Source organism: Pocillopora verrucosa, chromosome 10 (assembly GCF_036669915.1).
Source record: "Pocillopora verrucosa isolate sample1 chromosome 10, ASM3666991v2, whole genome shotgun sequence".
Taxonomy (NCBI): domain Eukaryota; kingdom Metazoa; phylum Cnidaria; class Anthozoa; order Scleractinia; family Pocilloporidae; genus Pocillopora; species Pocillopora verrucosa.
The window spans coordinates 13,250,224-13,274,620 of NC_089321.1; the positions used below are offsets into that span (position 1 = coordinate 13,250,224).

The 24,397-nt window shown below is 36.4% G+C and overlaps 1 protein-coding gene and 1 long non-coding RNA gene across 7 annotated transcripts in view; one reads left to right on the top strand and one right to left on the bottom strand.

The window, feature by feature from the left end:
- The window catches only part of LOC131795171 (troponin T, cardiac muscle isoforms), a 34,413-nt gene extending 11,922 nt beyond the window's left edge, over positions 1-22,491 (top strand). The window contains exons 7-13 of one of the 2 annotated variants that reach the window (XM_066173833.1): positions 4,031-4,051; positions 5,678-5,698; positions 6,226-6,246; positions 6,766-6,786; positions 9,157-9,177; positions 10,128-10,145; positions 21,582-22,491. In XM_066173833.1, coding sequence (XP_066029930.1) covers positions 4,031-4,051; positions 5,678-5,698; positions 6,226-6,246; positions 6,766-6,786; positions 9,157-9,177; positions 10,128-10,145; positions 21,582-21,610 — 152 coding nt within the window. In that variant the 3' untranslated portion in view covers positions 21,611-22,491. The remainder of the gene's footprint in view (positions 1-4,030; positions 4,052-5,677; positions 5,699-6,225; positions 6,247-6,765; positions 6,787-9,156; positions 9,178-10,127; positions 10,146-21,581) is intronic. The other variant, XM_066173834.1, reaches the window with a different exon arrangement.
- On the bottom strand, positions 9,421-21,336 carry LOC131795166 (uncharacterized). 5 transcript variants are annotated; one of them, XR_010719056.1, is made up of 5 exons: positions 21,183-21,336; positions 20,986-21,040; positions 16,789-16,897; positions 15,953-15,982; positions 9,421-9,684 (listed from the first exon to the last, which is right to left on the bottom strand). It is a non-coding gene; the product is annotated as an uncharacterized lncRNA (long non-coding RNA). The 5 variants fall into 5 exon arrangements; XR_010719057.1 differs by lacking the exon at positions 16,789-16,897; XR_010719053.1 differs by lacking the exon at positions 9,421-9,684 and having other exon boundaries at positions 14,962-15,982.
- Positions 22,492-24,397: the final 1,906 nt, after the last annotated feature.

Consider the following 24,397-nt stretch of genomic DNA (forward strand, 5'->3'; position numbering starts at 1 on the left):
CTTTGTAGTCCTCGGTTAAGCGTTTCACAAAAACTTAACATCTGTGCAAAAAAGTTCCGAATTTGATTTACGTGACTTGTTATGGCGCGAAATTTTAACAATTTTGAGTTTCAAGTTTGTTTTCTCACCGGAAGTCGAGAAGAACTGCTGATGTTTTATTTGTCCAAAATGATTTGATGTTTTAGGTTAGCACAAAGTAACTTGAAAATTATTTTAAGTAACCTACAATGTGTACCTCTACTTCACGCATGATGAATTTACGTAAAACATTCAAAACGCGCGGAACATGCAGAGACAGGAAAATTCCAGAGAAAGAACAAATCTAACAATCAAAGACCACGGAATTTGAAAAGTAAAGAAGGTGACTTCTCCAATATTGAATTGGCTAGAATTTTCTGTGTTATTTATTTCTCATTCCACTTGGACGTGTCAAAGTCTGGTGAAGTATACCCAGCGATTCACAGAAGCGGGTGCCGCGTCTTACTGAAGGCACTGCAGTAGTTAAACAGCTAAAGAACGAATGCAGTAGCAGTAAATTGAAAGATTAATTGGAAACTTTCAAGAAGAGAACTTACCCGAATGCAATGAGAAAAAATTCTAATTCAATTGAAATCGAGGAAATGAGTATACTTTCCGCTTCCTTTATTTTTTTCTTTTCTAAGAGATGCATTATTCCGGGTCAGCAGTTCTTGAAGAAATTTCATTTCATATGAAAGTTATTTCTGGCCTTTTTCTTTTTTTATGAAAGCTTATTATATTTTTTTCGTCCAATTTTTTTATTCTTGGTGCGCAATGACCGGAACTGATCCTCGTTACGTTGCATTACACTGAATGCAAGAGTTTATAGTTTAACCCTGGTGTTTACATCGACAGCAATCTGCAAAACACCTTCAATTTCACTCACCTACCCAAAAGGCTACTAAAGACGTCTTCAGAAGCGTGATCAATGATCTTGCACACGACTAGTGATAATTTTGTCATTTTAAAACATACACAGCTGAAAGGAAACTGCAAGATGTTTAACACTGATCATTTTCGTTTGCCATATGGTCATACTTAACATTTCCAAGAGCGCAACAGTCGTCGAAGTATAAAAATGATAAGGCCATTAAATTATTTTGTTGATCTATACTCTTAAAGCACTAAGTGATTGTCGATTGAAGGTTGAACGTTCTAGTGATAGCGCCGCAGGGAAAATTTAAATTGGATTTTATTTGGACTTGTACTGTGCACTGGACGCGGGACAGTTGATGGGCCCAGCTTCTTTTTTTTCCTTTTGAACTTGAAGAGTTAAGAATTAATTAAGTCATGTGATCGCATCATACACTGAATACATGCACTGGACATATGAAGGAGGTTGAATTAAAAGTCTCGTCGTGTTTTGTTATTTTCGCCATTATCAAGATGATAAGTATAAAATGAAATTTAGAACATGTATTAAGGTAGCAAGGCACAACATGAATTTACTGGAAAACTCACAAAGTACGATTTGCTTTTTCTCGGGCAAAGCGCCTGGTCATATCTGGCCGTTGTTAGGGCTCGAGATTTACCGCAGAGAGAGGATTGAGTTGAGCATGTCAATTGATTCAGATGATTCTGATGATTGTAATTAACACAGGTTTTCGAGATTTACCGCAGAGAGAGGATTGAGTTGAGCATGTCAATTGATTCAGATGATTCTGATGATTGTAATTAACACAGGTTTTCGAGATTTACCGCAGAGAGAGGATTGAGTTGAGCATGTCAATTGATTCAAATGATTCTGATGATTGTAATTAACACAGGTTTTTGAGCAAGTAAGAGCTTTTGGCGAAAGGCATGGTCACAACTTTTATTTTTTTGACCCGGTATAAATATATTTTAGTGGTTTAGCGGCAAAGAAACTCATACATCAGTGGTAAAGTAAACTGGAAATCTGAATACCATCAAAGAGCACGAACCTGAGTGGAACTTCAAAAAAATTAGAAATTATAATAACTTGGAGGTGTCACAGTGTATTTATAGTGTATATGGATAATCGTTCAGTTCGAGTAACTCGATAACAACAATAACAAAAATTCCTTTGTTTGGTTTTATAGGACGAGTTTCATAAGAACGAGAACTAAAAGTCGAACAACTTCACTTTTTTCTCCTCTCTCTACTTAAAGTGCAACACATACTTGTCGCTGTTCATGTATAGCACTTTGATTTGTTCTTATTGGTTTTTTTAGTGCGCTGTTATTGGTGCCTTTGATCCTCATTGTTATTTCGATTATCAGATGTTATCCCCTGGGATTATCTTTCAGTTTTGTTTTATTTTTACTGAGAGAGAAAAAGAGGGAAGTTAACTATCTGTAGCAATGGGTCATTGAAATCTTCATTATCACACAGCCTTACAAGCTGTGCACTCAACGAGAAACAAAAGTAGTAATGGTTTTATCTAGAGAGATAACGTACTTACCGCTGGTCAATTTGTTGAACGACCTCTTATTTGTATACTTTTGTCGCCGGCTTTTGGCTTAACAACTTTTGTCGTATTCTCCCAACATCTCGTAGGCGGTTTATTGCGCAGGTAAACCGATAGTGAGAGTGGTTTATTGCTTAAGTAAACGAGACTTTTATGCGCCACCGTTGATACGTTTTATCTTCCCATTACTCTCAGTTGGTATACAAGTTGAATATTGACAGTTGTCACAGACTGAAGGCTATGGCGGTTCATGCTATGGTGCTTCAAGCCATAGTGCTTTCTCCAGAGCTCGCTGTCTTAAAAGGAAAATGAAATTTCGGATAAAAATCTGTTACACTTTTTTTGTGAGTGTAGTCGTTTTCGGCGGGACCGTGGTACATCAAAATTTACAATATATATTTTCCTGTATAGCGTATGTATAATCTATTACGAACTTGTGTGTGTGGGATGACGGTTGACTTCTCAGAGTTGGAAGTAACACAAATACAATAGGCTGCGGTTGTAAATGTGAATTAAATTGTTTCACTCTTAGGCTTTAGAACATAGATTTATTTCAGCTGTCTCCCAAATTTTTTTTTTTTATGCTCTAGCTTTTCATCTCCAGTGTGTAGCAGCTCAAGGAACAGTATGATGCTGCTACTTCTTTTTTTTTTTTTACCTTGCATCTTTTTCACTAACTAAAGTGAAATTCATGTGAGCTCCCCCATCCCTTCCCTTTATGCGCCTCTTTCCTATGTGTGATATGAGCTCAGGAATTTGAAAGGGACGAGGGGACTCTATGGACTTTACAAAAGTCGATATTTAATAACTCTCTTTTTATGCATGTTCTACTCCATCTTGCAAATAGATATTTAGCGATGGATCTATATTCAGCCAGGTTTTTTGTGCATGAGTGGTTTCCGTAAAATTAATAGATTAGTGCGATGATTTATAATTACATAAGTACATAATTAATTATTTCGTTTTTATTTTTAATTTAACTTTCCTCATCAGCAAGTTTCATATATTGACAATGTAACATATTTACGGGGACATTGAGAATGGCGTTTCATACGACAACGGTGAACGGCAAACGAATAAGTAAATCCTGCTTAAAAATAGCAATAAGGATTGTGTTTAGGCTCATATAATTATTTCACATATCCAAAAATACGCGTTTGGATATCCAAACAAGTGTGTTTGGAAATCAATTAGCAAAGGAATGCAATACTTGAACAAATGCTCGTGCGACTGTTCAGACGAACTTTGTAAGGCAGAAGTTTATGGAGAGGCTATGCAGGTCCTCCAACCTTTGAATTTTTTCAAGACTTTGCACACTTTGAACACACTCCCCCGTCTGGAGTACTTTTGGACTTTAAAAGTTAGAAAAAATAAGTTCCTTTTGGCTTTTTTTGGCAGAGGAGCTTAATGTAAATTACCAGACTTTTCCGCGATAAATAACCCTTGCAACATCAGTCTGGGGGTTAATGTTTGGAAAAAATTATGCACCCTTTAGACACCAGGTTCTCTATAATATCATTTCATTTAGGGACGGAGATGATTTTGCAAACCTTATCGTAATTAGTCATCTTGTTTTCATTTCAGGGGACGACGAGTCGCGGGAAGGTAAATTATTAGTTTCCTATAATAATGAATCTTAGTAACTTTTATTTTAACACATTGGATATGTATGTTTGATAATAGGAAATATACTCAATAATACATTGAGTGTCAATTCCTTTATTTTATAATAGCACATTCTATTGACTCAAACTGATATAAACATCGTATTATAAATTTACAAACATGGCAACAACGAAAAGAGAACATATTGGAATAACGCAGATTAATGCTTAGAAATAGAGCTGAATAGTTCCCCGGCTGCAAGGTTTGCATCTCTGTGATACTCTCCAGAGACAGAACTTAACTGATTTGGCATTAACGCTTAACATCTTTGGGATCCAACCAGCTATTTACCGTCAAATATTAATCTGACAGTTACGGGAAATAATTCTGAGGCTGATTAAAACGTATTGTTGGCGCAATCAGGTCGTTTCTTAACTTTAGCAGAATCTGACTTAAAAGTGAACTAATTTCCTTCTCAACTTCAACTATCCAGCACGACTGAAAAATTCTGGCACGACTTTAACATTCCGGTGTCATAGCGGATTTCGAACCCCCATCCCCCCTTAGATTTGAACCCCCCGGTCCAAATCCACAACCCAACAAAACTGAGTGAAACATTAACCTTAACGTACTAGTAGAAATAGATAATGCTTTACGTTCCAGTGAATACTAAAGTATGTTTTTAATTCAAAACATGCGTATTGATGTTGTCCTGTTCTCAGCATTCCGCCTCAACTTAGGATTTTCGTTCACCCAAGCGAAAGCGCCAACCTCTGGAATAAAAACAAACTGTGAAACTTGCTAACGTTTGATTTTTTGTTCTTCTCTTAAAAAAGGTGTGAAACATGAAATGATAGATATGCTAACAATAAGTGTGAAACGCGTGAAAACTTTAATTATTTTCACTCCATTGGAATCCAGATTGCTCGGGCTCTCGATTTGTCGTAACTCTTGATAACTCGAACCAAAAGTTGTTCCCCTTCCCCTGGTGAACCCAACTAATCCAACTGATTTTCATTTCCTATGGAGGCTCGAAAAAAACGAAATTCTTTTGCTTTACCCACTACGTTGAGACTTTTCTATCGCTCGATCGTAAGCTGAGAATGCACTAAACTTTGCATCCATTTGCGTTTGTGTTACTGGTTATATTCCTAGTGATTAAAAATAAGTTAAACTAACAATCCTTTTAGGTTTTTGTGTCTGGTTAGCGTCCGGTCGAGTCGATTTATAATAACCTGAAATAGATGCTAGACCACATAGAAGTTCAAAGAATTATAGCAATCTTCATTATCACAAAGCCTTAGGGGCTGCGCACTAAATGAACAACAAAACAATGGATTGTATTATCTAGAAAGATAAAATAGTTACCGTTTGTCTATTTATAAAAGTCTCTATGCAAAGCCATATTAAGCTTTATGTACGCTCACCAAGTTTGATTCAATAACTTGACTCTGTGACCCTGCTGACTATTAATTCCTTCCCTTATAAGTATGGTCTTCATGCTTTCAATGAACTTATACGTGACAATTCAGTGCTCCTATGTAGTTGTGTTCTCATAAAATCGGCGGGGGGCTCGGATGTATTTTTATACCCGACGGTAATTCGTCTTTTTTTTTTCTTTTTCAGCCCGCGAAGAAGAGGAGGAAGGTAATTATCTATTCTAATAAATTATAGAAATCTTTCTAATCGGCACAAAGTCTTCCAAGTAGTAGACGAAAGCCGATACTGTACAAAGTCCGTATGAATTTTTTTCTTTTTTAGTTTTGTTTTATTTTCACCAAGGGAAGAAATAGGGAAGGTAACCATCTGTGGCAATGAATTATAGCAATCTTTATTATCACACAGCCTTACAAGCTGTGCACTAAACGAGCAACAAAAGTAGGGATGGATTTATCTAGAAAGATAACATGGTTACCGTTTGTCTATTTGTAAAAGTCTTTATGCATAGCCATATTATGGTTTATGTACGCTCACCAAGTTTGATTGGATAACTTGACTCTAGTGACTCTGCTGACTATTAATTCCTTCCCTTTTAAACATGGTCTTCATGCTTTCACTGAACTTATACGTGACAATTCAGCGCTTCTATGTAGTTGTGTTCTCATAAAATCGGTAGAGGACTTGGATGCATTTTTATACCCGATGGTAATTTGTCATTTTTTGTTTTTTTTCAGCCCGCAAAGAGGAGGAGGAAGGTAACTATCTCTTCTAATAAATTATAGAAATCCTTCTTATCGGCACAAAGTCTTCCAAGAAGCACACGAAAGCCGAGATTGTACAACATCCGTATGAATTTTTTTTTAGTTTTATTTTATTTTCTCTAAGGGAAGAAATAGGGAAGGTAACCATCTGTGGCAATGAATTATAGCAATCTTCATTATCACAAAGCCTTACGGGCTGCGCACTAAACGAACAACAAAACAATGGATTGTATTATCTAGAAAGATAAAATAGTTACCGTTTGTCTATTTATAAAAGTCTCTATGCATAGCCATATTAAGCTTTATGTACGCTCACCAAGTTTGATTCAATAACTTGACTCTGTGACCCTGCTGACTATTAATTCCTTTCCTTTTAAGTATGATCTTCATGCTTTCAACGAACTTATACGTGACAATTCAGCGCTCCTATGTAGTTGTGTTCTCATAAAATCGGCGGGGGGCTCGGATGTATTTTTATACTCAATGATAATTCCTAATTTTTTTTCTTTACAGCCCGTAAGAAGAGGCGTGAAGGTACTTATCTGTGCTAATAAATTATGTACGCTCATCAAGTTTGATTGGATAAACTGACTCTTGTGTCTCTGCTGACTATCAATTCGTCCTCTTTTAAACTTTTAAACATGGTCTACATCCGTTCAATAAGCTTATACGTGACAAATACAAAGTTTGTCAAGAACGAGAACTATAAGTAAAACAACTTTACAATGAAAAAAACAAAACAAACAAACAAAACACGTTTTTGTTCTTGTCTTGAAAGTGCTCATCCTTTTCTGAATAGTCTCCATCCTTTTTTTGAGTATCTTTCCTATTTGTGATATGCGCTCACGAATTTGAAATCGACGAGGTGACTATGTTGACTTTATAAACTTTTGTTTATTTTCGGTTTACTTAGGAACTTACAAGTGATCAGTAGTTTTACCTTCAAATGTTACTGACTTGAAATACGCTCAGTGACTAAGTCTCCCTGGCCTTTTAAAAAGTGAGCTGTGAAAGTGACTCACCCTACCCCTCTCTGTCTTTGCATGCATGGCATCCTTGTGATTCGTACAATAACTTGGCTATACAGACTCTGCCGAATTTATTAGTTCCTTTCCTTTACATCTTACCGGTCTGTATCTCTTCTAAGCGATAATTTAGCTCTCTTATCTAGGAGCGTTCTCATTTTGTTTTCTTTTCAAACATGTCTGATTTTAAGAAGATATTAAAAGTAATTACTTGTGCTAATAAATCATAGAAATCTTCATTGACACAAATTCTTCCAAGTAGCAAACTAAAGCCGGCATCGTTTATAATCGATATGGATCCAAATTGGATACCAACAACTCCAATTTTTTTGTTAAATAATATATTTATTAAGTGAAAAGGGTAAAGCGTAGCTTATAAGAGGTGTAAGACGACCATGAAAACTAACCTGCCCATAGCCGTTTGTTTGATTGATTATTTTTTTTATGAGTGTATGCGCGGTTTTTACCTAATTTGATGTGCAAATATATTATGTTTCCTTTGAGGGTTTACCAGAAACGTCTGAGGAGGGGCTGACGCTTGAGTTATCAGCCTTTGAAACTCTTTACTGTGGCCAATTCGAAACATCAACTTAGTTGATTTAAAGGAAAACATCTTTTATATCCTCTACCGACCCTGCACCACAATAATTTTTGGAAACTTGCCCCCCTTTACTTTAATGCTTAGTTCAGTTAATAAATGTATCCTCTAAGTATTACAGTGCTTTCAATAAGATTTAAATTACGTGGTTACCTCAATAAAGTACCCGCCGGAGGATGATGCGAATAATGATTTCCTTCTGGTTGGCCCATTAGTCCCAATTAGAACAAACTGACTTCAAACGAAGTTTTCGGTGTTAAACTTCAGCAAACAATAATTAAATGTTAGTCCCCTTTGTAAGACTTGTTTATCTGATCGTTTTATTTCTGATCAAAATCTTACACTGGCTGACATGAAAACCTGCTGCCTGAGCTTCACAAAAAGGTCCTCTGAAAGGACACAGAGTTACTGGTTACCGAAATTGAAGTTAGTATGTTTTCGGAAACGCAGACTCTTTTTTCCGCTTTTTGCTGGAAATGAGTGAAAGTAGTCCAAAAAGACTCTTTAAGATCGTGAGGTGTTTTAGGTCTCACCTTGTGAGTTTGTTTGAAAGCTTCTAAAAGTCACAGAAATATCAAGAATGATGGTAACCATCCAAAATCGCATATTGCGAAACACTTTTAGCACGCAGGCTCCAAAAACAATTTAAGGTAATATCATATGCGTATCAAATTTCCAAGTGCATTTGTTCACAAACGTTCTCAAATTTTGATGCTACGAACCAAACCTTCGCTCTCCTGGCCAAGGAAGATTCTATTTTTTCCCTTCGTACATCAATTTTTGACTCACAGTTGCTTAATGTTCACGGGGTTTTTTCTGCTAGCAACTGGAAACAAACCTCTCAGTCTCCTGCCTCGAGGCGCAGAACACATTTTTTGTGATCCAAGTTTTTTCCCTTTTTTTTCTCAGGGTGAAATTAGAGATATTTTTCAATTTTGTTTAATTTTCACAGCCTTACAAGCTGTTCACTAAACGAAAAACAAAATTAGGGGCGGTTTTATCTAGAAAGATAATGAAGTTACTGTTTGTCTTGTAAAAGTCTTTATGCATAGCCCTATTATGGCTTATGTACGCTCACCAAGTTTGATTTGATAAACTGACTCTTGTGACTCTGCTGACTATCAATTCCTCCTCGTTTAAACTTTTAAACATGGTCTACATCCGTTTAATAAGCTTATAGGGGATTCAGCGCTCATGTGTCGTAGGGTTCTCGTAAAATCAGCGGCTGCTCGGATATATTTTTATACCCAATCGTAATTCCTCATCTGTTTTCCTTTTCAGAGCGGTTAAAGAAGTGGGAAGGTAATTATCTGTGCTAATAACTTGTAGAAATCTTCATTACCGGCCCAAAGTCTTCCAGGTAGCACACGAAAGCCGAGATTTTACACAGTCCATATGGATTATTTTTTCAGTTTTGTTTTATTTTCACTGATGGAGTGAAAGAGGGAAGGTAACCATCCTGGCAATGGATCATAGAAATCTTTATTATCACACAGCCTTACAAGCTGTGCACTAAACGAGAAACAAAAGTAGGGATGGTTTTATCTAGGAAGATAATGTAGTTAACGTTGCTCTATTTGTACAATGACCTCCCCATTTGTGTACGTTTGTCTCCGGTATGTGGCATAACAGCTTTTCTCATGTTCTCCCAACATCTCCCACGTGGTTTATCGCGGCGGTAAACAGTGACCGGTTATACGCTTCACCTTTCCGTTACTTCCAGTTGGCATAGAAGTTAAATATTGACAGTTATCACAGATTAAGAGTTATCGCGGTTCCTTTCATACCATGGTTCTTCCTCAGAGCTAGCTAGGGAAATGAAATTTCGCATAAGAATATTATTATATCTTTTTGATTGTGGAAGTTTTCGGCAGGACCATGGTAAATCAAAATTTGCAATATATATTTTCCTGTATAACGTACGTATATTGTACTAAGAACTTAAAAATGTAAGAGTTGCCTTTTACCTGACTAGAAAAAATGCGGTTATTCCGAATTTAGGGCATAAATTAGGCGCTGTGCAATATCTCAGCGCATTCAAAAGAGGCGCGTTTAGCTGGGTTAACTCGCGCCGGGGTAACTCTAAACGTTTTAAATCGTGTGTATGGATGTTTTTTCCAATTTTAATTGAAACAACTCAATACCAACAATGGAAATATTTTGTTCAAGATTATCTTCAACAAAATAAGGATGGGTTTTTTGAGAACGAGAACTACAAGTCTCTAACAATTATAATTTTCTTTCCATTTTAGAGCTGATTTTATCTCTAGGTAAGTTATCTATTACTTTTTAAATAATTTTAATCTTAAAGTTTTTCGCTATTCACACTGTGCATTACACGGTGGATATGTCTGTTTGCTTTAGGTAGAGCAAATATACTCGATCAGTAGGATATTCACTTTCATTTCTTGATTGTCTTTTAACAAATTTTATTTAATTTTACTTATTTAAGCATCTTAGTGTAATTTTATCAGACAGCTACAGATTGACAACAACAACAAAACAGGGTGGAAATAACGAGTGTATGCGCGGTTTTTACGGATGGTTGTATGCGCGATTTTTCCTAATTAAATGTGCAATATTTCTTATGTTTGAGGGTTTACCGGAAACGTCTGAGGAGGGCCTAACGCTCGAGTTGTCGGTCTTTGAATCTCTTTACGGTGGTCAATTCGAATTATCAACAAAGTTGACTAAAAGAAAATTATTTTGTTTTACTGAAGCACCTTAGTAGTTTTCAGAAATTTGCTCCTCTTTACTTTGACGTTTAGTTCAGTTAATAAATATTGCCTCTAAGTAACAGTGCTTTCAATAAGATTTGAAGTGCGTGGCTGCCTCGCTAAAGCACCCGACGGAGAATAACATGAAAAACAATTTCCCTCTCGTTGGCCCATAAGCTCCACAAGTTTTATTTCATGGGAAAACCACAGGATTATCCTATTATTCTCGTCTACAGAAGTGTGCATTATTACTGATGCATTCTAAAAAGTCACTTGCTTATGTTTTGGCTAACCAGAAACCATAAGAACACGTTCTTCTTCGCTTTCTACGGCAACAGCAGGTTTTTTTGTTTTATAAATTAACAGTACGTTAGACCCCAAAGTGTTCAATGGCTGTCTTTGTTTCTGTCTTTATAGTCCTCCGTTTGGCGTTTCATAAAAACTTAACATCTGTGCAAAAAAATTCCGAATTTGATTTACGTGACGTCTTATGACGCGATATTTTAACAGCTTTGAGTTTCAAGTTTGTTTTCTCACTAGAAGTCGAGAAGAACTGCTGGTGTTTTACGTGTCCAAAATTATTTGATGTCTGAGGCTAGCACAAAATTACCAGTGAAAATTATTTTGAGTAATCGACAATGTGTACTCCTTCTTCACGCATGATGAATTTACATAAAACATTCAAAACGTGCAGAACATGCAGAAACAGAAAAATTCCGGAGAAAGAACAAATCTAACAATCAAAGACCACGGAATTTAAAAAATAAAGGTGACTACTCCAATATTGAATTGACGATAATTTTCTGTGTTGTTGATTTCTCATTCGACTTGGACGTGTCAAAGTCCGGTGATGTATACCCGGCGATTCACAAATTCGGGTGCCGGGTCTTACTGCAGTATTCAAACAGCCAATCAACGAATGCAGTAGCAGAAGATTGAAAGATTAATTGGAAACTTTCAAGAAGAGAACTTACCCAATTGCTATGAGAAAAAAAAAAAATTCTAATTCAATTGAAATCCAGGAAATGAGTATACTTTCCGCTTCCTGTAGTTTTTTCAGTTCTAAGAGATGCATTATTCCGGGTAAGCAGGTCTTGAAGAAATTTCATTTCATATGAAAGTTATTTCCGGCCTTTTTATTTTCTTTTTTTTATGAAAGCTAATGATATTTTTTCGTCAAATTTTGTTTTTCTTAGTGCGCAATTACCGGAACTGATCCTCGTTACGTTGCATCACACTGAATGCAGGAGTTTATCGTTTAACCCTGGTGTTTACATCAACAGGAAACGGCAAAACACTTCTGATTTCACTCACCTACCCAAAAGACCAACTAAAGACGTCTTCAGAAGAGTGATCAATGTCCTTGCACACGATTAGTGATAATTTTGTCATTTTAAAACGTAAACGGCTGAAAGGAAATTGCGAGAAGTCTGACACTGGTCATATTCATTTGCCATATGGTCATACGTAACTTTTCCAAAGCGCAACAGTCCTCAAAATAAAAAAGTGATAAGGCCATTGGATTATTTTGTTGATCTATACTCTTAAAGCACCTAGTAAGCTTTACTTCTCGATTGAAGGTTGAACGCTCTAGTGATAGCGCCGCAAGGAAAATTTAAATTTGATATGTTTGGACTAGAACTGTGCATTGGATGCGGAACAGTCGATGGGCCCCGCTTCTTTTCAGTTTCCTTTTGAATATTAAGAATTGGCAAGTTTAGAAAGAAGTCCTGTTTCTTGTGATGTGATCGTATCATACACTGAATGCATGTACTAGACATATGATGGAGTTTGAATTAAAAGTCTCGTTGTATCTTATTTTCGCCATTATCAAGTGGATAAGTATAAAATGGAATTTAGAACATATACTTAGGTATTAAAGCACTAGAAGAATTTACTAAAAAGCACAGAAAGTACGATTTACTTTTTCTCAGGCAAAGCACCTGGTCATGTGCAGCTTGCATAGTGATACATGTTCTTTAAAGGACACACAACACCTAGAAGCTGCCTGAACAGTTATAGATGGTGGACAATTTGGTAGAATTTGCTGAATATAGGAAATGGAGAAGTGCAGAATATCCAAGATTGAAAGCATTGGAAACAAGGCATCATCCCCCACCCACTAGGGGTGAGAAAAGAACACGAAAGGCATCGGTCATTTGGGTGATAAAACCAATTTTATGTAGCAGCTACAACGTGATTTCATTATATGCTGTGTAACTGAAATTTGTCATGTAACTTAGTTGCAAGCCCTCTCTGCTGTGAATTACACTACATGCGAGTCCCTCTTTACTTGCGCAGTCAGTTGGGCGTTCCAGATAAAACTGGTGGCGTCTCGTAAACCCTAGAAAGCGACGTAAACTTTCTGGAGTTCGTGCATCGCTGGGAGACATCTGTTTTTTCTTCTCAAAGATTTCTATTGACCTTTTTAATATTGACGCTCATTGGATCGCTTTCCGGTTAAACTTTTTGGAACACGGCAAATAAACGTATGGACTAGAAGTGTAATAAACGGGAAATTACAACACCTGTTGAAGAGCATGGGGCGGAAGGTAGCTAGGAAAAGAAAAATTCAGTGAATTTAAAAGACTTTGTGTTTTTACTTTCTAACTCACGGAATTGGTCTCCAACTAACTAGGGATTTGGTAGGCCAACATGATTACATTGACTATATGCCTGCAACGAAGGTTTAGTCTAAATAACCAAAGATATCTAATTGATTCAGATGATTGTGATTAACACAGGTTTTTGAGCAAGTAAGAGCTTTTGGCTAAAGGTCTGGTAACAATTTTAATTATTTTGGTCAGGTAGATTTTTTTTTTAAAGTATATGGTTTAGAGACTGATTTGAGTGGTTTAGCGGCAAAGAAACTCGTGCACTAGCCGTAAAGTAAACTCTGGTGAAACAGTCGCCTTCGTGTATGAAGCATAATTTTTTCTTCAGAAAGGATGTTGATGATCAGGATTTCTAAAAACTCGAATACAATAAAAGTACTCGGCCCGCCGCCTCGCTCTTTCATCAGTTTGCTCATGTTTAGAAACTCTGGTGAAACAGTCGCCTTCGTGTATGAAGCATAATTTTTTCTTTAGAAAGGATGTTGATGAAAGCAATCAGTCATCATATCAGTCCATTTTTTTCCTTCACTAAATCAGACTCTGCGTAGCCATTCAAAAATAAAAAAAGTTGATCGAGCTTGCTTCGTTTCTCCCAAATGTGATCGAAATTCGTCTGAAATTTTCATCGCTAGTCGCTAGTCAACAAGCAACCTCATAAAGAAAAGCAACAACCAAAACAGCGCTGCTTTATCAGACATTTCTGCGATAAATAACCCTTGTATTTGTTTCTGTTAACTTTTATGTATGTATTGAATCGAATACACTTGGAGTTAGGAAAATACTTTTGTTTTTTAAGGTAAATTAGTCTTGCATTATAGCAACACCTGGGGGGTCAATACTCGGAAAAATTATGCACTCTTCAGCCACTAGATCTGTAGGTTCTCTGTATCATTTGATTGAGGGATTGAGATGATTTTGCAAACCTTATCGTAATTAATCATTTTGTTTTCATTTTTGATGAGAGGCAGAGGCGAGAAGATGATTTATTAGTTACCTATGATAGTCAACCTTAGTAACTTTTATTTTGATGGTGTTTCAATATTTACTCTTTGCAGTCCACATTGGATATGTATGTATGTTTGATAAAAGAAAATGTACCCAGTTAAACGCTCCGTATTTTTTATTTCATTTTTTTAGAGTACATTCAATTACGTAAGACTGATTTACGCATTCTAGTATAAATGTATAACAGACGTTGAGCTGTTGTATTTCTTTTTTCATTCCATGCAACCGTAGATCTACGGCATCGTTTAGGAATGTGAATAATTTTCTATTTCCTTTACATTCCCAGACGATACCATAGATCGGAACCCTTGTATTTGTTTCTGTTAACTTTTATTTATGTATACAATACACTCTTGGGGTTGGGGAAATACTTTTGTTTTTTAGGTAAATTAGTCTTGAATAGCAACACCAAGGGGTTCAGAGCTTTAGAGTTTTTCCGTGTGAAAGCTTTTGATTGAAAAATCTCATATTGGACGTTTTGTTTTACTGTATTGGTGAGCATTCTTAATTATTTGTTTGATTCTCGTCGCCGGTGCGACAAAATATAGGGCTTCTTTGAATATTCAGCAACACTTCGCTTCAAGGCATGTCATGATTTATTCAGAGTAAACCTTCATTTCTTTGAGAGACACAACCAGAGCCAAAAGCTGTTTCCACAATCCCTCCGGGTATCCGGGTATCCGGGTATATTCTCATCAAAATCAAAAGGGAACTGAGATTATTTAAATTTTACTTCGTAGTAATTCTCAGTTTGCTTACCTTCCTCCGTCTGAAAAAAAAGTGAATGCAGTTGGCTGTGTTACTAAATCTCTGTAGTTCTCAATTTAATTCCGAATAGTCTTACAAGTTGCGCACTGTACGCGAAGTATAAAAGGGAGAAAACAAACAAAAATACATAAAGACATGACGAGCCAGACGTTCTTAGCAACCGAAAAAAGAGCTTTGGATCCTGCTGAGATCGAGGAGTTTTACACAGCTTGTAAGGCCGTACAGTAATGAAGATTTCTATGATCCATTGCCACAGATGATTACCTTCCCTCTTTTTCTCCCTCGGTTAAAATAAAACAATACCGAAAAATATCTTTAGTTTCACCCAGTCAAAAATAAAAAATAATAATAATAAGGAAATAAAAACTTGGATCACAAAAGCGTTCAGCACTTCGAGGCAGGACTGAGAGGTTTGTTTCCAATTGCTGGTAGAATACATTTTTTGTGAAACTCAGGCAACAGGTTCGTATGTCAACGATGAAAGATTTTGATCAGAATTAAACGATCAGATAAGCAATTGTTACAAAACATTGCCACGTTTCCGCTAAACCCTCAAAAGAAACATAAAAATATGCATATTTAATTAAGGAATAACCACGCATACAACCGAGCCTGAAAACCGCGCATACACTCGTTAGCTCCTCCTCAGACGTTCCCGGTAAGCGCTCCAAACAAACATTAAAATTTTCAAATTTAATTACGTAAAAATCGCGCATGCACTCAAAAAAAAAAAAATAATCAAAAAAATGGCGGTGGGCAGGTTAATTTTCATGGTAGTTTTTACACCTCTTACAAGCTACGCTTCACCCTTCTCACTTTTATTTAGGATATTATTCTGCAAAAAAATTTGAGTTGTTGGTATCCAAGTTGAAAAATATCCATATCGATTGTGTAAAATATCGGCTTTAGTTTGCTACTTAAAGGACTTTGTGTTAATGAAGATTTCTATGACTTATCACCACACATAGTTACCTTTTATCTTCTTATTAAAAAATGACATTTCTGAAAAGAAAACAAAATGAGAAATTACGACATGAAAATTCATCCAGACCCGTGTAGAGATGATGAGAACAATCCTACATAAGAGAGCTGAATTATCGCTCAGAACAGATGCAGACCGGCAAGGTTAAAGGAAAGAAACTTATATAGTCAGCAGAGACTGTTAAGCCAAGTTTTCCATTCTAATTTGGTGAGCGTGTATGAATCACAAGGAGGCCATGCATGCAAAGACAGAGAGGGGTAGGGTGAGTCACTTCCACCTCACTTTTTAAAAGGCCTGGGGTCCTAAGTCACTAAGCGTATTTCAAGTCAGTAACATTTGAAGGTAAAACTACTGATCACTTGTAACTTCACGTAAACTGCACTTCAAAACCAAAGTTTAAAAAGTTCAAAATTAAAATAACTAACGATCAAAAAGTCTTTAGAGAACTAGTTCCTAAGTAAGCCGAAAAGAAAACACACGTTTACGAAGTCAACGTAGTCATTTCATCGATTTCAAATTCCCGAGCACATATCACGCATGGGAAAGGTACTCATAAAAGGATGAAGGCTATGCAGAAAAGTATAAGAATACGAAAGAAGAGGGGGGGGGGAGGGGGAGAAGATGATTGAGTCACTTGTATCAAGTCACCGAGTACAGTTTATTTCCGCTGCATGTATTGTACTTTAAAGAAAGTTTGAATCGTTTACACAGGAAATATTACAGATCGAATGGTTGTTAGAGACCTTTAGTTCCTAAGTAAGCTGGTAATATACAAGGTAGAAGAAATGATTTTCAAAAAAACCAACAACAAAAATTTCTTACATACATTTAATCTACGCTCTCCGAGGTTAACAGCCGCTGGGATAATAATGTCCTGATGCCTGATTTATATTTTTATTTCCGTTGATTTGTAAACTTTTTTCCTGTGTATGGCACTGGAATTGCAAGAACATTGGAATTGTCATGTTATGCTTTGCTACCTAAATTTGTGTTCTAAATTTCATTTTGTACTTATCTACTTGATAATGGCGCGAATCAGAAAATACAACGAGAGTTTTAAAAACTCCATCATGTGTCTAGTGAAAGCATTCAGTGCATAGTGACTGTATATAATTACTTTTTAGCCTCGCTAATTCTTTATATCAAGTTCTAACGTAAATAAAGCGGGGTCCATCGACTGTAACGCGTCAAATGCACAGTTCAAGTTCAAACAAAATCAAATTTAAGTTTTTCCTGCGGCGATATCACTGAGTTTTCATCCTTCAATCGAGAAATAAAGCTCACTTTGAGCTTCAAGACTGTAGATCAACAAAATAAATCCAATGCCCTTATCATTTTGACGACTGCTGCACTGTTGGAGAGGTTACGTACAACCGTATAGTGAAAAATGATCAGTGGTAGACTTCTCAGTTGCAGTTTTCTTTCAGCCGTTTATGATTTAAAAAGACAAACTTTTTATTAGTCGTGTGCAACATCATTGTTTCTATTCTTCTTGAGACGTTTGTTGTAGGGTTTTTGGAAAAGTGAGTGAAAACGGAGGTGCTTCGCTGTTTGCCGCTGATGTAAACATCAGGGTAAAACTATAATTCTTACATTTGTAATGCAACGTAACAACGAGGATCAGTTCCAGTCATTAAGCACTGAGAATAACATAATTGGACGAATAAAATAACGTTAGCTTTCATAAAAAAAAGATTGGTACTTTTCTCGTGACAGATATTCCTTAAAACTATCCCAAAGCAGAAATACGTGTCTACGAATAAAGAAATATCTTGCTAGGAATCAATATCACAACCGCATATTAAGAGCACATCCTTTTAAAGCAAAAGGTAAGATGTGCATCGTTTTCTAAATGTGACTAGACCGCGATTTCATGTTCCCTGCTTGCTTGTTAAATTGTAAATTTACGTTACAACGTCGGCGTAAAAATTCTAGGATTCTGACCACTCGAAGTGAACTTACAAACACACAATTCAGCAATAGTGAGGCTCCTCGAGACACACATGTAATTCTGTGGATGTTAATTATCAAATAACTATAACATCGCCATCTGGCTCGTTTTAATACCTGGCCAACTAAAGCGAATTGCAATTGCAAGAAAGATTTCGGTCAGTTATCGCTTGTTCCTGAAGGAGAAATTTAGGTCCTCAGCTCGGCGGAATCAAAATGAGCCACAGTCCATCAAATCAGTCTGATGTTACGAATACTGTCTTGTTTCAGTTTTAACCTGCTTTAGAGTCAACATTAAGAAACGCTTCGGGTAACAATTCAATTAATTGAGGAAGGGTCCTTCATCGCGTCGAACCGACAAGTGGAAAAATCAAATGATCATTGAATGTCGAAAAATGACGAAGTATCAAATAATTATGATGTCGCCCGGCCCCACGGTTCGTTTTCATTGCTCGTCTGGTAATCATGAGTAATATATATCGTTATTGACTTCTTTAGTTGAAGAAATTTAGGCCCATAAGCTTGGAGAATCCGAATTGGCCAAAGTCCGACAAATCAGTCTAATAGTATGCGGACTTACGAATACAATGTTGCTTACGGTAATCTTTTAATTTACCACGAACAGTCATCATGTAATAACATCGTACCCTTTGTCAGGCTATTCTATATTTGTACCTGGAAGATCACTAAGCTATAAGCTGACGACTTCACGGGCACAATAAAGTGGTTCTGCTGTAACAACAACAGAACCACTAACATTAAATCGACATGAAATGGTCATTAGAAATCGGTGAGGAGTAAAAATAAAAAAAGTCTTCTGGCGACGCACGAACTCCAGAAAGCCTACTTCGCTTTCCAGGGTTCACGAAACGCCGCCGGTTTTTATTGAAACGCCCCACTAACCGCGCAAGTAAACAGGGCCTGCATATAGTATAATTCACAGCAGAGACGAATTGCTACGTAGTTATTTGACAAATTTCAGTTGCACAGAATATAATGAAGTCATGTTGTAGCTGCTACATAAAATTGGCTTTATCACCCCTATAACCGATGCCTTTCGTATTCTTTTCTCAACCCTAGTGTGTGGGGAATGATGTCTTGTTTCCAATGCTTTCAATCGCAAGGCAAATCGTTCTTTCTGAGCTTTTTATTATATTTATGTGGTGCTTTGCTACCTAAATATGTGTTATAAATTTCATTTTGTATCTATATATCTACTTGATAATGGCGAGAATGAGAAAATACAACCGGGGACTTTTAAATCAAACTCCTACATATGTTAAGTATATGCATTCAGTTTATGATACGATCACATGACAGGAAACACGATTATTTTCTTACCTTGCTAATTCTTAATTCTGAAGTTCTAAAGGGAACAGAAAAGCAGAAAAGCGAAGCCTATCGACTGTTACTGAATGGTCAAATGCCCCGTTCAAGTTCAAATAGAAACAAATTTGCTTTTTCCCTGCGGCGATATCACTGAAGCGTTCATCTTTCAATCTATAAGTAGAGCCCTTTTGGTGCTTCAAGAGTGTAAATCAAAAAAATAAATCAAATGTTCGCTTTATATATACATTTTGAGATAAGAAAAAAAAAACTGTACTTTCATCCTTACAAGCCTGTTTCTTGATTACTCCCTCATCGGGGGATTTTGTTGCTAAGAATATTCGTAACCATCCTTTACATACTTTACAAATTTGCATGATGTGCGTGGCGGTAGTTTCAATGCTTAGTTCAATTGTTATGCAAAAAACTACTAATTACACGTTTGCGTATGTGTTATGCACGAAAATATCACGCAAAAAAATAGTTTCGAAGTGAAATTTTGCTCCACTTAGTTACTCGCTGAAGGTAAAATGACGAAAGAAAAACGGGATATATGCACTGAATCCCTGAGTCGTTGAGTCGTTGTTTCGCCTGTGATATACATGCAAAACCTGAACAACACCCATTTTTCCTCCCCGTGGCTCAGTATTTTTATTCCAATCACGTACAAGATTGGTGCTCATCCAATTTCTCCGCCATACAGCTTTCATTTCATAACAATCATCACTTTCCTCATTCTGTCTAATTTGGAACGATATAAGCACAATTGTTCCTTTTCTTGTGACAGATATTCCTCAAAACTATTCCAAAGCGGAAATGCGTGCCAACGAATAAAGAAGTATCCTGCTCGGAATTAATATCACAACCGTTGTTGTGGTAAGAGCAGATCCTTTTAAAGTAAACGGTATGATGTGCATCGTTTTCTACATATGATTAAACAGTAGTTTCATGTTCCCTGCTTGCTTGTTAAATTTCAAATTTACGCCACAACGTCCGTGTAAAAATTCTAGGATTCTGACCAATTGAAGCGAACAAACAAACAAACAATATTCAGCAATAATAAGGTTCCCCGTGACACACATGCCACTCTGATCTGAAGATGTTGATTATCAAATAAATGTAGTTTCGCCATCTGGCTCGTTTTAATACCTGGCTAACTAAGCGAATGGTAACTGTGAGAAAGATTTCATTCAGTTGTTGATTGTTCCCGAAGGAGAAATTTAGGCTCTCAGCTCGGCGAAATCAAAATTAGCTACAGTCCATCAAATTAGTCTGATGTTACGAATACTGTCTTGTTTCAGTTTAACCCACTTAAGAGTTTACATTAAGAAACGCTTCAGGTGACAATTCAGTTAATCGAGGAAGGGTCCTACATCATATCGAACCGACAAGTAGAACAAACATTAAATAATCATTGAATGTCGAAACATGACGAAATATAAAAATTATGAAGTCGCCCGGCCGGCCCCACAGTTCGTTTTCATCGCTCGCCTGGTAATCATGAGTAATATATATCGTTATTGACTTCTTTAGTTGGCGAGATTTAGGCCCATAAGCTTGGAGAATCCGAATTGGCCAAAGTCTAACAAGTTAGTCTTCTAGTATAGACTTCTGAATACAACGTTGCTTCTGTTTTTCTAAAACACGTTTGAGAGTAAGCATTAGAAACTGCTCATTGTATCTTTTACGTTACTATGAAAAGTCCTACATCATGTAATAATATCTTACCACAACTGTTTTAACATACCTCTTTGTCGCCTGATTAATATTTTGCATCTGGGCAACAGCCTTCAAGATGGCGGCTTCGGAGAGAAAAACAAATCAGTCAATTACAGTTAATGATATAAACAATGTTCTTCTAAAAAGTTTCCTTTCTCAAAAGCGTTCTAAGATATGTCACGTTCGTTCTAACATATATTTAAAGAGGCTATTCTACATTTGTACCTGGAAGATCACTGAGCTAAAGCTGACGACTTCACTGGCTCAGTCAGATTCCAGAGACTCATCAATCGGCACAATAATGTTGTTCTGCTATAAATATATAGAATCTGAATTAATGAGATGTGTCGGGTCATGTACATCATGCGATCTAGCTCTTTCAAAGCGGCTTACGAGCGCTAAGGATTCCCAAAGTATATTGTTAGTCTCTCTTTGGGCAAACTCAGCTGAAACACAACCAACATTTGATGTCACTTTATTTTCCTCTGTGACCAAAATAGACACATTAGATTAAACAGTATACAAAGTTTACAATATTTACGCTCATTCACTTACACTTGTTAAGGTTTATTGTTTAGCATTTTGAGGTTTACTATCGGTATTTCCATTTCTTTTTTCATACAGGTTTTGTTTTACGCTTACTATCAAGCTAGAAAGAACTCTGTCGGCACTGAGTGACAACTTTCATAAAAAGCAAAAACCCTGGACATACAGCAAAATACTTACAGACATGTTTCAAGTGTGTTTTAATCAACTTCTGTTCTTTTCAGATTGGAACTACTCTTTTACTTTTACTTTTAACGCATCATTTTCTACGTTCTGTTGCAGAATAATATAGTTTTTTAGAATAAAATGGTAGATTTAAATAAATATTCGAAAATTTTCTTACAATTTTCTTACAACTTTTTGAGTTCATAAGAAACTCCCATCTTTAAGATAATGTCAAGATGGATAATTAGGGGTGCATGATAATAAGAATTTATACAACGTCATTTGCGACGGTACCATTATTTTATCATTATGAAGAAAGGCACACTGGGGGAATAGGTTGTACGGAGGGATGAGTGTTTTAGAAAGTAACTCTAAGAGCCGGTTATTTAAACAAAGTTTAGCCGTTGTTTAACAAAACCGCGTTCTAAGCCATCTTCAATTTAGCCGAGCCTTTTCTCAGAACATTTATTTTTGTGAGCAGTGTCGAGGGCCAAAAGCTAAAAGTGGAAGGACATTTATCTAATGAAAGTAACCCTCTTATAGAGAATCCCTGAGGCCTAAACTTCCTTTATTCAAAGGCAAAGGAAAACCGTTTTGATATCCAGAAAGACAACCTAAAATCTGACACGAATATTTCAAGTTACAGTTATAGTCATATAAAACGTCTCCAAAAAAAAGAAATAAAAGTAATTTTTCAGATGCAGTCTAAAGAGCAGGCGCAATTTTGATGAGCGAGTGCGAAGTATTTTTCAGGGAAAATTATGACCACCAGCTTTAATTTTAATGGCAGCGGAAGGCTGGGGAGAGAAAGAAGTTTTAACTGAGCGGGTAAGCGACAGTAAAAAAAACAAGGAGAGGGGTGGGGGTGAGGGTGGGGTAATGAATTCTACGCCTTGATGGCAATTTCTACATGATCAGTTTTAGTACTCTCATTATCTGTTTGCTGGATGATGTATGAATATTATAGGGGAGAAGTTATATGTTAATCACTCCTAGGAGTTAAAGGGTTAACTCGCCCCATTAAGACCCCTGCTACTGCAGGTTAACTATATGCTGGCTCAATTTACCCACACACTCCTAGAAATAGTAAAAAATGCCACTGATATGTATCCATATTAACATTTATCATTAACAACTGTATGTTAATGTGTGGAGACAATTCGTAATAAAAGTTAAGAGCTAGAACTGAAAGGCATTTCTTGCGTATGTCCTATCTATGATCTATTGATATGGCTGAAATAAAGATAAAACTTGTCAACTGGATTAAAATTACTCCGAAAACTAGCTCTTGAATAAGAATAAAAGAGACGTCATAAAATTAATCAAATGGAACGAGCTGTAATGAAAGACACACTTCGATGAACGAGTGAAAGGCTAACTTAGGTATGATTTTGACATGATTCTGTGGCTTCACATAGGAGGAAATAAGAAATGATGACATTAAAATACATCTCTTAGAAATCAATTAGGTCACCAAACGACAAACACTGCAAACGTATGTTCTAGCAATTCATTTGCTCACGAAAACATTTTTTCGCTCCGCTTAGTTATTTCAGAGGGACGAGTGACATAACAAAGGAGAAACCGCTCAAACGCATGGTTATAGATAACAGTTAACGGGAGCTAAGTAAAATCTGGATAAGTTTCGTTCTTCATGCATGAGTATGATATGTTAAGAGAGCTATGTTATACGTTACGGTCTTGATGTTTTGGGACGTGCACATGCATAAAATTACCTTCATGGAGGGGAGAACTAAAAAACAAGAACGGCTGGAAATAAAACTATTTAAGTGGAAAAAACAAATGAAATCAACCAACAGAATAGCAAATCCTTATATGAGATTCACAAATTATATTTCTTGCGAACTGGCATGGACTCGCATATGTGACAACGGTGTTTAAAAGCAGCATGACTGATTGGCAAGTCATTAATTAGTAGCCAGCGGGCAAAGATACTCTTATGGTCATTTCAATGATATAAAGATTTTCATGATGATTGTAGTTACTGAGTAATTAATAACAGTTGACTGAGTTCAGCTTTAATTACTTCATGTAATTTAGTTGTCGCGTCGATGAATTAGGAAAAGGCAGGGAAAATAATGATTCTCTCAATGTAACTGTTCAACAGCGGCGTACTCTCCAAGCTTGCATAAGAATGTAATGAAAAATTGAGAAAATGAGACGAATTGTACTACGATTATTGCGATGAAACTTCTAGCCATGAGCATCCACGGCGTACCCTCTGGAGCCATTATGAACAATTCTAAAAAAAACAGAACCTCTGTGTGGGTTATTATAACAAATCGCTTGTACACCGGATTTAAGAAAACGTATAAATGAGTCCATTGTTCTATAAATTATAGAAATGAACACTGAAATTGGGAGATAAAAGACCTACATCAAAATTTTTTCTGATGGTGAGCTTAATTGGATGTGCGGTATCATACAAACGACGTAAGCCAATCGTATCGATTGATATCATGACCAATAAAAGCAATGTGGTTTACTTCGTTGCTAAGAGTATCATTTGTGGTTTGACCTCATTTCAGATGTGGAAGCAAATTAACAGAGCCTGCGTTTAATGCCAAGAGCATCAAAACACTCTTGTTGTAATCTTTGACTTCGAATGGTTATTTCATTCGAATGGTTATAACTGGTGTTTGATCATGACAACAACTTCCACCTTAGAGGTTTGAGTATATTCTCATTACCTGCACGTTTGCTGGATA